The 11,919-nt window shown below is 42.6% G+C and overlaps 1 protein-coding gene across 2 annotated transcripts in view; it reads left to right on the forward strand.

Annotated features, from left to right (window-relative positions):
- Positions 1 to 1,837, forward strand: part of aasdhppt (aminoadipate-semialdehyde dehydrogenase-phosphopantetheinyl transferase) — a 78,484-nt gene extending 76,647 nt beyond the window's left edge. Inside the window, exon 6 of one of the 2 annotated variants that reach the window (XM_070892161.1) lies at positions 657 to 786. In XM_070892161.1, coding sequence (XP_070748262.1) covers positions 657 to 698 — 42 coding nt within the window. In that variant the 3' untranslated portion in view covers positions 699 to 786. Of the gene's footprint in view, positions 1 to 656; positions 787 to 1,285 lie in introns of those variants that run through there. The other variant, XM_070892160.1, reaches the window with a different exon arrangement.
- Positions 1,838 to 11,919: the final 10,082 nt, after the last annotated feature.

An 11,919-nucleotide genomic window follows, 5' to 3' on the forward strand; every position in this document is an offset into this window, starting at 1 on the left:
GTAACAAAGGGAATCACCCATTTTTTAATCAGATGCATTAGAGTTGCTCATGCAGAAGGGGCAGCAAAAGGAGTGAACCTCTTTGGAGAAGAAGGCCAACCTCCTGGGAAAGCAGGAGTGCAGGCTACATGGATGGCAATAGCTACAGTGTATGGAAATCTAGTGTGTTGTTTCTGGATACTTTCTATGATCTTTCATTCATCTGCAATCCTTGTGCAGAGGCCAGATCTGGATATCACAGCTGCTGCACCAACATTCCAGTTTTCTCACATTTCTCCTCCTCCTTTGCTACTGCTACAATGTGAGCCTTTTTCATTCTGCAACCTCATGGCTGCACTTTCTATAGTGAGGTTATGCAATATGCAGGAAACCGTGATTCTTTTGGACACTTTGCAGGGCTAAAGAGAACCACAACACTTAAGCAGTCTAAATAGTGAAAGCTTTGCTCAAGCATGCTGATAGTACACTTCATTGTATTTACATTCTGCTGCTCTTGGGGATTTCTCAATGGGGTCATCAACCAAGGTTGCACAGAATAGCTCTGGTCAACCAGCAGTCATCTATCGTGGATACCGTAGGCTGCTACATGATATATTTACCATGTGTGCTTCCTGGATAATGAGCATAGACTTGTGTTATGATGTTTCTATAAACAGATGCCATCTGCACATAATGGAAGACCTTTATGTAGGCCATAGGTTTGGTGTGAGAGCTTTGTATGCCATCTTCCATGCCCAGTACTCTTCACAATTCTGCCACCCAGTGAAGATTTTGTGTCCTGTCTAACTGATGCCTCCTTTTCACAAGGTAAGTGATGAAAGTATTGTCCCTACCAAACATAGCACCTATTACTTGTTAGATATATATATGTACTGCATACTGGCTGATGTAATAGGTATTCCTATGGTGACTTGGAAAATCCAATGGCATAAAAAGCTTAATACTGTAGTAACCAAATGATTTGTCCTGCATGAAAGCTCAAAGTGAATTTTAATGGGGGTTCCATTAATGAAGTTCATAATTTGCAAGGAAACTGATGGCTGGCAGCACAACTTCCCTTTCCTCACTTTTTTTCACCCATGAACTGCTATGGCGTGACTCGGGTGCACACCTGAAATCCCTACCTATGCTCCCCACGCAAGGTCTTGTGTTTCATGTGAAGGCTTATACTTCAGGTTTTATTTGTAATCGAGTGTAAAATACATGATTTGCCAAGTATTACAAGACTTTTTTTCACAAAACTGTTCCGTACCTACCCTTAATGTAATTACTCTTATTTCTTTAGGTACAAAAGAATATTAGTCAGGAACCATCCCAGTTCACCCTTTTGACCTTTCAGGATCTAATCACATCAGCCATCCCTATGGTACCAGAAGATCTTATGTACTGGAAGAACTTTCAAGACAAACAAGAAAAACCAAGTCGACAACATAGGATGCCTGTATGACATTTATTACTGCAAGGAGCAGAATTGTCGAGTGAAACTTGGATACCTTAATCACAGAACTTGGACAACTGATGGAAACATGGCACACAATAAATCAATTCTTTCAATTTCCTCAGAGGGAGAAAGAGCTGCTCTTAGGCATTGTACAGAATGATTGATGCACTCTTTGGGTTTTGTCTGGGTCATTGGTTTTGGATGGCGATTAATGACGATGAGTGACAGTGTCATATTGATGGCTTTATTTTTTTTTAACATTGTGCTTTTGCAGTCGAAATAAAATAAGGTCTGTATGACAACTGAATGAATACAAAGGAGTAAACTATTGTTTCTTATGATTCATGAAGAAATCCATCAGTGTTGTGAAATGCTAATAAAGTAGACAAGATTTTAGGATATTTTCTGAGGAGTATTTTAACTCTAGATTAGCCATGCCCCATAACACATTTCTCTGAATTTTGGACTGGGGGAAAGGTTAGCTGCAGTAAACACTTTGTCTGGATTTCTCATACAAAATTAAATCTTACAAACAGTTGCTCACCTTCCATAGGCAACCTTTTTGGCAGAACTAACAATGTGAATTCTTTTTTATTCTTTGTATTTGTCATATCCTACAGGAGTAGACCATGGCCATCTGGCATTAATGGAAAGGGCAAGATGGGAGCTGTTCCTTCAAATACAAACAGAAAATGTTGGAAACACTCAGCAGGCCAGCATTTTCTGTTTGTGTTTCAAATTTCCAGTATCCGCAGTATTTTGCCTTTTGAATTAGTTGTCCCTTTTAAATCCTTTTAATGTGCATAGGTGCTAGCCATATGAGCTCTCCCTTCTGTCATGGTATAAAGGGTGCACATTGACTGATGAGCCGAGATTTGTTTTTCATTGTGGTAGAAAACACTCCTCACTTGTGCCTCAAAGGCTCAATTTTTAAAAAAATATTGTTTTTAAACATTAGCTTCCCGCGAAATTGCACAGGAGTTCGCGGAGGCGCAGACCGGTAGCACCCCGGACTGCTGTGCCAGCGATGATGACGTCAGCCTTGTAAGTGGTTTCCCTTCGGTGTTTTTGACACACCCCCATTTTACACTAGTTCTAGACCTGGGAGTGATTACTGTACTGAACAGATGAATGAGTCACGGAAAAATACCTCGGTCTCAACCGTCAATGCTTTATTAAAGCTACCTCAACACAGCAAAACTACAAGTAAATACAGTGACGATGCAGTACGGTCCAATACCCTGGCGTGCCTAAACCGCCCCTATCGCAAAGTACCCAACGTCTAAAACCTCTGCTCGGATCCATTGTGTACCATCGAACCTGTACCGACCAGCTGGGCATACCCCTATGATCCTCGCAGCAAAGCCTCCCCACTAAAACCCTTACTAAGGCTTGGTTGGGAGAACACACGACACCTCCTCACAGTCCGAGAGGCGGGAGTTCCTAGCGTTGGTGAGGCCTATAAAGGCGTACCTGTGCAGCTGCAGCGGGGAGAGAAGGCAAAAAAGAAGTAGAAAGAAATCAAAAGGTGACGTCACAGCCAAGAGGGTAAGTGATTGGCTGGTGATTGGTGAGTAGTCTTTTTTCTCTTCTATATCAGTGAGTAACTTTTAACATTGTTGTTGCCAATTTAAGTGTATCTAAGGGTTAAGTCATGGCAGGAGAGCTTGGTCGGGTGTTATGCTCCTCCTGTACCATGTGGGAACTCAGGGATGACTCCAGTGTCCCTGACGACTATGTGTGCAGGAAGTGTATCCACCTCCAGCTCCTGACGGTCCGCGTTGCGGAGTTGGAGCTGAAGGTGGATTCACTCTGGAGCATCCACGATGCTGAGAATGACGTGAGTATCACGTGTAGCGCGTTGGTCGTACCACAGGGAAAGGGTCCACAGCCAGATAGGGAATGGAAGACCAACAGGAAGAGCAGTGCAAGGAAGGTAGTGCAGGAGTCCCCTGTGGTCATCCCCCTGCAAAACAGATACACTGCTTTGGGTACTGTTGAGGGGCATGACTCATCAGGGGAGGGCAGCAGCAGCCAAGTTCATGGCACCGTGGCTGGCTCTGTTGCACAGGAGGGCAGGAAAAAGAGTGGGAGAGCGATAGTGATAGGGGATTCAATTGTAAGGGGAATAGATAGGCATTTCTGCGGCCGCAACCGAGACTCCAGGATGGTATGTTGCCTCCCTGGTGCAAGGGTCAAGGATGTCTCTGAGAGGGTGCAGGACATTCTAAAAAGGGAGGGAGATCAGCCAGTTGTCGTGGTGCACATTGGTACCAACGACATAGGTAAAAAAAGGGATGAGGTCCTACGAAACGAATTTAAGGAGCTAGGAGCTAAATTAAAAAGTAGGACCTCAAAAGTAGTAATCTCGGGATTGCTACCAGTGCCACGTGATAGTCAGAGTAGGAATCGCAGGATAGCGCAGATGAATATGTGGCTTGAGCAGTGGTGCAGCAGGGAGGGATTCAAATTCCTGGGGCATTGGAACCGGTTCTGGTGGAAGTGGGACCATTACAAACCGGACGGTCTGCACCTGGGCAGGTCCGGAACCAATGTCCTAGGGGGAGTGTTTGCTAGTGCTGTTGGGGAGGATTTAAACTAATATGGCAGGGGGATGGGAACCAATGCAGGGAGACAGAGGGAAACAAAAAGGAGGCAAAATCAAAAGACAGAAAGGAGATGAGGAAAAGTGGAGGGCAGAGAAACCCAAGGCAAAGAACAAAAAGGGCCATTGTACAGCAAAATTCTAAAAGGACAAAGGGTGTTAAAAAAACAAGCCTGAAGGCTTTGTGTCTTAATGCAAGGAGTATCCGCAATAAGGTGGATGAATTAACTGTGCAAATAGATGTTAACAAATATGATGTGATTGGGATTACGGAGACGTGGCTCCAGGATGATCAGGGCTGGGAACTCAACATCCAGGGGTATTCAACATTCAGGAAAGATAGAATAAAAGGAAAAGGAGGTGGGGTAGCATTGCTGGTTAAGGAGCAAATTAAGGCAATAGTTCGGAAGGACATTAGCTTGGATGATGTGGAATCTATATGGGTAGAGCTGCAGAATACCAAAGGGCAAAAAACGTTAGTGGGAGTTGTGTACAGACCTCCAAACAGTAGTAGTGATGTTGGGGAGGGCATCAAACATGAAATTAGGGGCGCGTGCAATAAAGGTGCAGCAGTTATAATGGGTGACTTTAATATGCACATAAATTGGGTTAACCAAACTGGAAGCAATACGGTGGAGGAGGATTTCCTGGAGTGCATAAGGGATGGTTTTTTAGACCAATATGTCGAGGAACCAACTAGAGGGGAGGCCATCTTAGACTGGGTGTTGTGTAATGAGAGAGGATTAATTATCAATCTCGTTGTGCGAAGCCCCTTGGGGAAGAGTGACCATAATATGGTGGAATTCTGCATTAGGATGGAGAATGAAACAGTTAATTCAGAGACCATGGTCCAGAACTTAAAGAAGGGTAACTTTGAAGGTATGAGGCATGAATTGGCTAGGATAGATTGGCGAATGATACTGAAGGGGTTGACTGTGGATGGGCAATGGCAGACATTTAGAGACCGCATGGATGAACTACAATAATTGTACATTCCTGTCTGGCGTAAAAATAAAAAAGGGAAGGTGGCTCAACTGTGGCTATCAAGGGAAATCAGGGATAGTATTAAAGCCAAGGAAGTGGCATACAAATTGGCCAGAAATAGCAGCGAACCCGGGGACTGGGAGAAATTTAGAACTCAGCAGAGGAGGACAAAGGGTTTGATTAGGGCAGGGAAAATGGAGTACGAGAAGAAGCTTGCAGGGAACATTAAGATGGATTGCAAAAGTTTCTATAGATATGTAAAGAGAAAAAGGTTAGTAAAGACAAACGTAGGTCCCCTGCAGTCAGAATCAGGGGAAGTCATAACGGGGAACAAAGAAATGGTGGACCAATTGAACAAGTACTTTGGTTCAGTATTCAGTGAGGAGGACACAAACAACCTTCCGGATATAAAAGGGGTCGGAGGGTCTAGTAAGGAGGAGGAACTGAGGGAAATCCTTATTAGTCGGGAAATTGTGTTGGGAAAATTGATGGGATTGAAGGCCGATAAATCCCCAGGGCCTGATGGACTGCATCCCAGAGTACTTAAGGAGGTGGCCTTGGAAATAGTGGATGCATTGACAGTCATTTTCCAACATTCCATTGACTCTGGATCAGTTCCTATGGAGTGGAGGGTCGCCAATGTAACCCCACTTTTTAAAAAAGGAGGGAGAGAGATAACACGGAATTATAGACCGGTCTGCCTGACAGAGGTAGTGGGTAAAATGATGGAATCAATTATTAAGGATGTCATAGCAGCGCATTTGAAAAGAGGTGATATGATAGGTCCAAGTCAGCATGGATTTGTGAAAGAGAAATCATGCTTGACAAATCTTCTGCAATTTTTTGAGGATGTTTCCAGTAGAGTGGACAAGGGAGAATCAGTTGATGTGGTATATTTGACTTTCAGAAGGCTTTCGACAAGGTCCCACACAAGAGATTAATGTGCAAAGTTAAAGCACATGGGATTGGGGGTAGTGTGCTGACATGGATTGAGAACTGGTTGTCAGACAGGAAGCAAAGAGTAGGAGTAAATGGGGACTTTTCGGAATGGCAGGCAGTGACTAGTGGGGTACCGCAAGGTTCTGTGCTGGAGCCCCAGCTGTTTACACTGTACATTAATGATTTAGACGAGGGGATTAAATGTAGTATCTCCAAATTTGCAGATGACACTAAGTTGGGTGGCAGTGTGAGCTGCGAGGAGGATGCTATGAGGCTGCAGAGCGACTTGGATAGGTTAGGTGAGTGGGCAAATGCATGACAGATGAAGTATAATGTGGATAAATGTGAGGTTATCCACTTTGGTGGTAAAAACAGAGAGACAGACTATTATCTGAATGGTGACAGATTAGGAAAAGGGGAGGTGCAAAGTGACCTGGGTGTCTTTTGTTCTGGTTTCCCGCGCCTCGGGGATATCTCATCCAGATAATGGCCTGTTCACTGACCAGTTTACATCTCCGACGAGTTCACATTGCTTAACAATGGATCCTCAATCTTTACCCATTAGCTGTGATGAGTTGCCTTCTCCTGGCCATTGTAACTTGTCCCAGACCACCCCCGCCCATCAGATGTGGATTTTTTTTGTGTACAACAAAGAAAAATACCTGGGCCCCTCCCACAACAAAGGCTGTCAGCTCTTTTCTGAAGTGAGAAATATTAAAACTCAATGTCTAGATAATGCCCAATAATCCTTGGGGAGCTGATGCTTACTGTCTCATAGATCACGAACTGGGCCACCCTTCGCTCGTGGGGCGAAAAGTACATGGGAGTTGCGTGGCACCATGTTTTTTTCCCGACCGACTAACCGGTCCGGCCTTCCATTGTCTTATTTTGTGGGATCCGTGCTGCGATGTTGCAGCCTGGCACTCCGCTTCTGTGCCGGTCTGCGGCCACAGCACCCCGCATCCCCGGTGGCGTAATGGAGGTCCCTCACCTCACGGCAGAGCTTGAAGTGTGCCCTCCCCTTTAATAGAAGGGGAGGGCCCTGTGCTCATGCCAGCGCTAGGTATGGAGGCCGAATAGCACTAAAATGTGCACACTTACCACCCTGGTCCCGCCCCCGAGAGGAAGTAGAGCACTCGACATTGCGGTAATCCCAATTTCGCGGCCGGGGCGGGACTTCCACATTGCACGCAGGAAGTCTCGCCACGCCTCTGTTACCGCTCCCAAATGGGGCGATACTGAAATTCATCCCTAAGTCGATTCCAAAATATATTTTCCACGGGAGCAGCGGAAGCCAAGTTGTTTCTCTCACTTGTGTTTTGTCAAAGACAGTTCGACATGAAACTGCCAATATTGTATGAAGTTAAGTGAATTGACCTCAAAACTGTTCTGTTTTGAGAACTGGTTTGGTACTGTCCTGCACTGATGATGCCCATCTCTTCCCTCCTCCTCCTCTCCCTGGCAAAGAAAATAACTTCAGTGGACTTTATGAAGTGCATTGGTGGAAAAGAGAATTGGTCTCAAACCATCTGATTGGAGAAAGTGACTTTTTCATGAGCATGAGTGTAATAAGCACCTTTTTGGACTTGCTTTTCATTAAAAGTTAGTTGTGGATCCAATCCTCATGGTGTTGATTGTTCCAATAATGGGTCAAGACAGGGTTAGCAACCCTTCCATGTCTCTTCCCAGGGCTGTGGAATATTATATCAATGTCCAGTCAGTGGATGGTGGAGGGTGGAAAGAAAGGGAATGTAGATTTCCCAGGATTTTTTAAATCCATCAACTTTATTTAACTAGTTTGTGATTTTAATGTCTAATATCTTTGTATTACTGTTCTTTTGATCTACTCTCAAGTACTTCAAAGCTGATGATTGCTGGATTCTAAGTGCTCTCCAGTTACAACCATGTTTCACTATGCCTGCCTCATTTCCCAAGATTCGGTCTAGAATAGTCTCTGACCATGATGATTGTTTAATCCAATTTTTTCTGCTGTAGTAGCCAAAGTCTATGTATAATTCCCTTTTGCTGGCACATAATCCTCCTATACTCAAACTTCCACCCCTCCATCTAATTTGCGATGTCTATCCATTCTGTGACCCCTGGCATTTTAGTATAGCCAAATCTTGCATTTCTTTTTCAACACTTATGCTTTCAGTTTCTCATCTTGTTATGTATGCTAATATTTATTATAAAAGATATTTAGGTTTGCTCTCTTTTGCTTTTACTTTTTCTCTCTCTATGTTCCATTGGAGTCCAGCCAGCCCTCTTTGCATTCCTCACCTTCCCATCCACTAGTTTACGAAGCTGATCAGGTAATTCTCCATATTAGTACCCAGTCTGTTTGCAGATAAATGCAGCCCATCTCTCCAGTACGATTCTACTTTTTCTACAGAAACAAGTTTATCTGCAAACAAAAGCAGAAAGCTAACACAAAGGCACAATTCTGTGGATGCTGGAAATCTGAAATAAAGACCGAAAATGCTGGAAATACTCAGCAGGTCAGGCAGCATTTATCTGTGGAGAGAGAAATGGGGCTAAAATTCCAGCCTCGCCAGGTCACGGACCCAACCCGGCGAGGTCCTGCAAAAGCCAGTTTTCGGCGTGCATGTGCCGTAAACCAACTTTTCCAATCTGTCAAGTTTTGGCTTGACAGATCGAATGCATCCCAGCAGCCAAGATATTCGCGCGGGCGAGATTGGGCTATTTGCCCAACTCTTGCTCAGCGAATGTCCTTAAAACTCTTGCGCCTGGTAAAAGCAGGCACATAGCCTACTTTCACCAGCGTAAGAGTTTTAAAACATATAAAAATAAAATTTAAATACACATTTTTATGTTTAAAACCCCTGTCCACTAAGGTAAGTTTATTTTAAACCCTATTAAAACACTTTTTTAAAAAAAAAATCCCCCACCCCAATTTTTTTTTTCTCTTAAGACATTTAATTAACTTTAATTTCAATTCATTTTAATTATGTGAGATGTTTTTAAAAAATGTTTTATGTTGTGTTTAATGTGTTGTTTTTTTTCTCATTGATAGCAATAAGAACTCGGCGATACGGAGTTCTCATTGCTATCAATGAGAATACTGTACCGTGATTGGTTGTCCAGTTACACGTGACTCCACCTTTGCCGTGCGAACCTCGAGGACGGGGGCGCACTCCGAAGCGCAGGAAGAGAAGGCCTCCGACTGCAGGCGCCTCCGGGACCACCAGGTACTTTCGGAAACATTCTCAGGTCGGAGGCGTTCATCGGAAGGAAGCCTCCGATCCGAATTTCAGGCCCAATGTTTCAGGCTGTTGATTACATCCTTAACAGAAAGTTAACCTTATGCAAAACTGATTCAATCTAATTCCAAATACCTGTATAAAGGGATAACTCCTAAGCTTTTGCATGAAAAGATTTGAGCTGTATGAAAGCCCAACAGCAAATCGAATGTTTATATTTTAACAAAAGCTGAGAGGAAATAAACTATAATTGCACCGTTGGGCAGCTGCAGTGTTTTAATTGGGTGATCTGTAGATCTGCTTTAACTTTGAAATTATAATTCCCTGCAGTCCTTCAGGAATTTCAAAGCAATCAATGAAATCCAATAATCCCCAAATAATACCTATAATGAATGCTTCTCAGAGACTTTTTTAGCAAATGTTTTCATGTTATCAAATGATGTGAAAATAAACACAAATATGCACGAGCATTTTGTTTTAATAAAGTCAGTAGTTCAGAGCTGCTGGAATAAAGCTTCATTATTAGATTGAAAATGAATGGGGTTAAATTGAACCGAAGTGAAACGAAGAAAGACTTGCATTTATATTGCTATTAATCGTGGGATCCGCTGTATTATTATTTTGTCTGAATTGGCATATTATACCCCATTATCTCTTTACATAATCAGTATTTTTACTGAGATAAATAAATTAAATTTTTATTGGTATACACCCAGCAAATATGTTCATGTAACTTTTACTAACCTATTTGTATTTCTGTAGATCACAAAGCATTTAAATGATTTCTGTTGTGAGTGTGTTCGTGTTGCAGGTTTTTAATAACTTGTACCTGTCAAATGAAGATCAGTCCAGACTGACACAACGTGACCTTTTATTCTGCACTGAATTGCTAAGTCGAAATGCATTCCAGCTTTCTGACTAGGGTTGTTATGACATCTGACAAAGCATGCTGTCAGTCTACAATAAGGCCACATATGAAGACTAGCAGCAGACTATTGGGAGTATTTCTCCACAACTGTCTCCTGAAGTCATGTCATGCACAGATGTCAGCATCTTATTTTGGAGTCATGTTTGCTCCTGCTGGCAACAAATAGGTCACAGTACAATTATTTGTGATTGATTCTTTGATTAAATGGTCACTGGGATAAAAATAAATTCTGCTGAATTGAAAAATAAAAACATCTGAATACATTTGGATGATAGTATCTTGCTGATTTGTTTTAAAAGCGAAAACTGCTAAATTATGCATTAAAGCATGCACTTTAGTTTTTTAATTGTAAACAACAACAACTTACATTTATATAGCATCTTTAACGTAGTAAAACACCCCAAGGCACTTCACAGGAGTGTTATCAAACAAAATTTGCTTGGTCAAGGAGGTAGGTTTCAAGGAGCGTCATTAAGGGGCAAAGAGAGGCAGAGAGATTTAGGGAGAGAATTCCAGAGCTTAGGGCCTAGGTAGCTGAAGGCACAGCCACCACTGGCAGAGCCATAAAAATCGGGGCATTTCAATATTATACATAGGTCCCATTCCTTCTACATCTGTGCATCTGAGGGCTAATTAATATCTTTTTGCAACAAAAGAATTTGCATTTATGTAGCGATTTATCACGTCTTCAGGATGTTCCAAATCACTGTTAACAATTAATTTGTAATGTAGTCACTGTTGTACTATAGGCAAATGCAGCAGCTAATGTGCACACACAAACAGGAAAGTAGATGAATGACCAGTTAATGTGTTTTTTGCCAGTATTGGTTCAGGGAGTAATGTTGGCCAAGACACTAGGAAAACGCCTTATTCGTCTTCAAATAATGCCACAGGGTATGTCCACCTGAAACATCTACAGTTACCTGGATTAGGCGAATTTGGCCTATTTCCCACAGCGAATACTTCAGCAGCAGCCTTAAAGGACAGTTCAGGTTAGCAGCCAAACATCAATGGTGCTCCAGATTTCCAGACTATCTCTACCACCACTAAGGGAAATCAGCTCATAACAGAACATTTTAATAGTCTTCCACAAGGTAGGTTGTTTTCTTTAAAGATATAGAAATGGAATACCTCATCATTTCAGTCATTTCATGTCAGCATTTCATAAAATCATAGAATGGTTACAGCACAGGAGGCCATTCAGCCCCTCGAGCCTTTGCCGGCTCTCTGCAAGGACACTTCAGCTAGTACATTTCCCCGAAGCCCTGCAATATTTTTTCTTTCAGGTATTTACCAATTCCCTTTTGAAAGCCATAATTGAGTCTGCCTCCACCACCCTTTCAAGCAGTGCATTCCAGATCCTAGCTACTCGCTGCATAAAAGTTTTTCCTCCTATCGCCTTTGGTTCTTGTACCAATCACCGTAAATCTGTATCCTTTAGTTCTCGACTCTTCTGGCATTGGGAACAGTTTTTCTTTATCTACTCTGTCTAGACACCTCATGATTTTGAACACCTCTATCAAATTTCCTCTCGACCTTCTCTGCTCTAAGGAGAACAACCCCAGCTTCTCCAGTCTATCATCATAACTGAAGTCCTTCATCTCTAGAACGATTCTTGTAAATCTTTTCTGCACCCTCTCTAAGGCCTTCACATATTTCCTAAATTGCGGTGCCCAGAATTGGACACGATACTCCAGTTGAGGCTGAACCAATTTTTTATAAAGGTTTATCATAACTTACTTGCTTTTGTACTCGATGCCTCTATTTATGAAGCCCAGGATCCCATATGTTTTTTATAAAC

Source organism: Pristiophorus japonicus, chromosome 10 (genome assembly GCF_044704955.1).
Source record: "Pristiophorus japonicus isolate sPriJap1 chromosome 10, sPriJap1.hap1, whole genome shotgun sequence".
Lineage (NCBI taxonomy): Eukaryota > Metazoa > Chordata > Chondrichthyes > Pristiophoridae > Pristiophorus > Pristiophorus japonicus.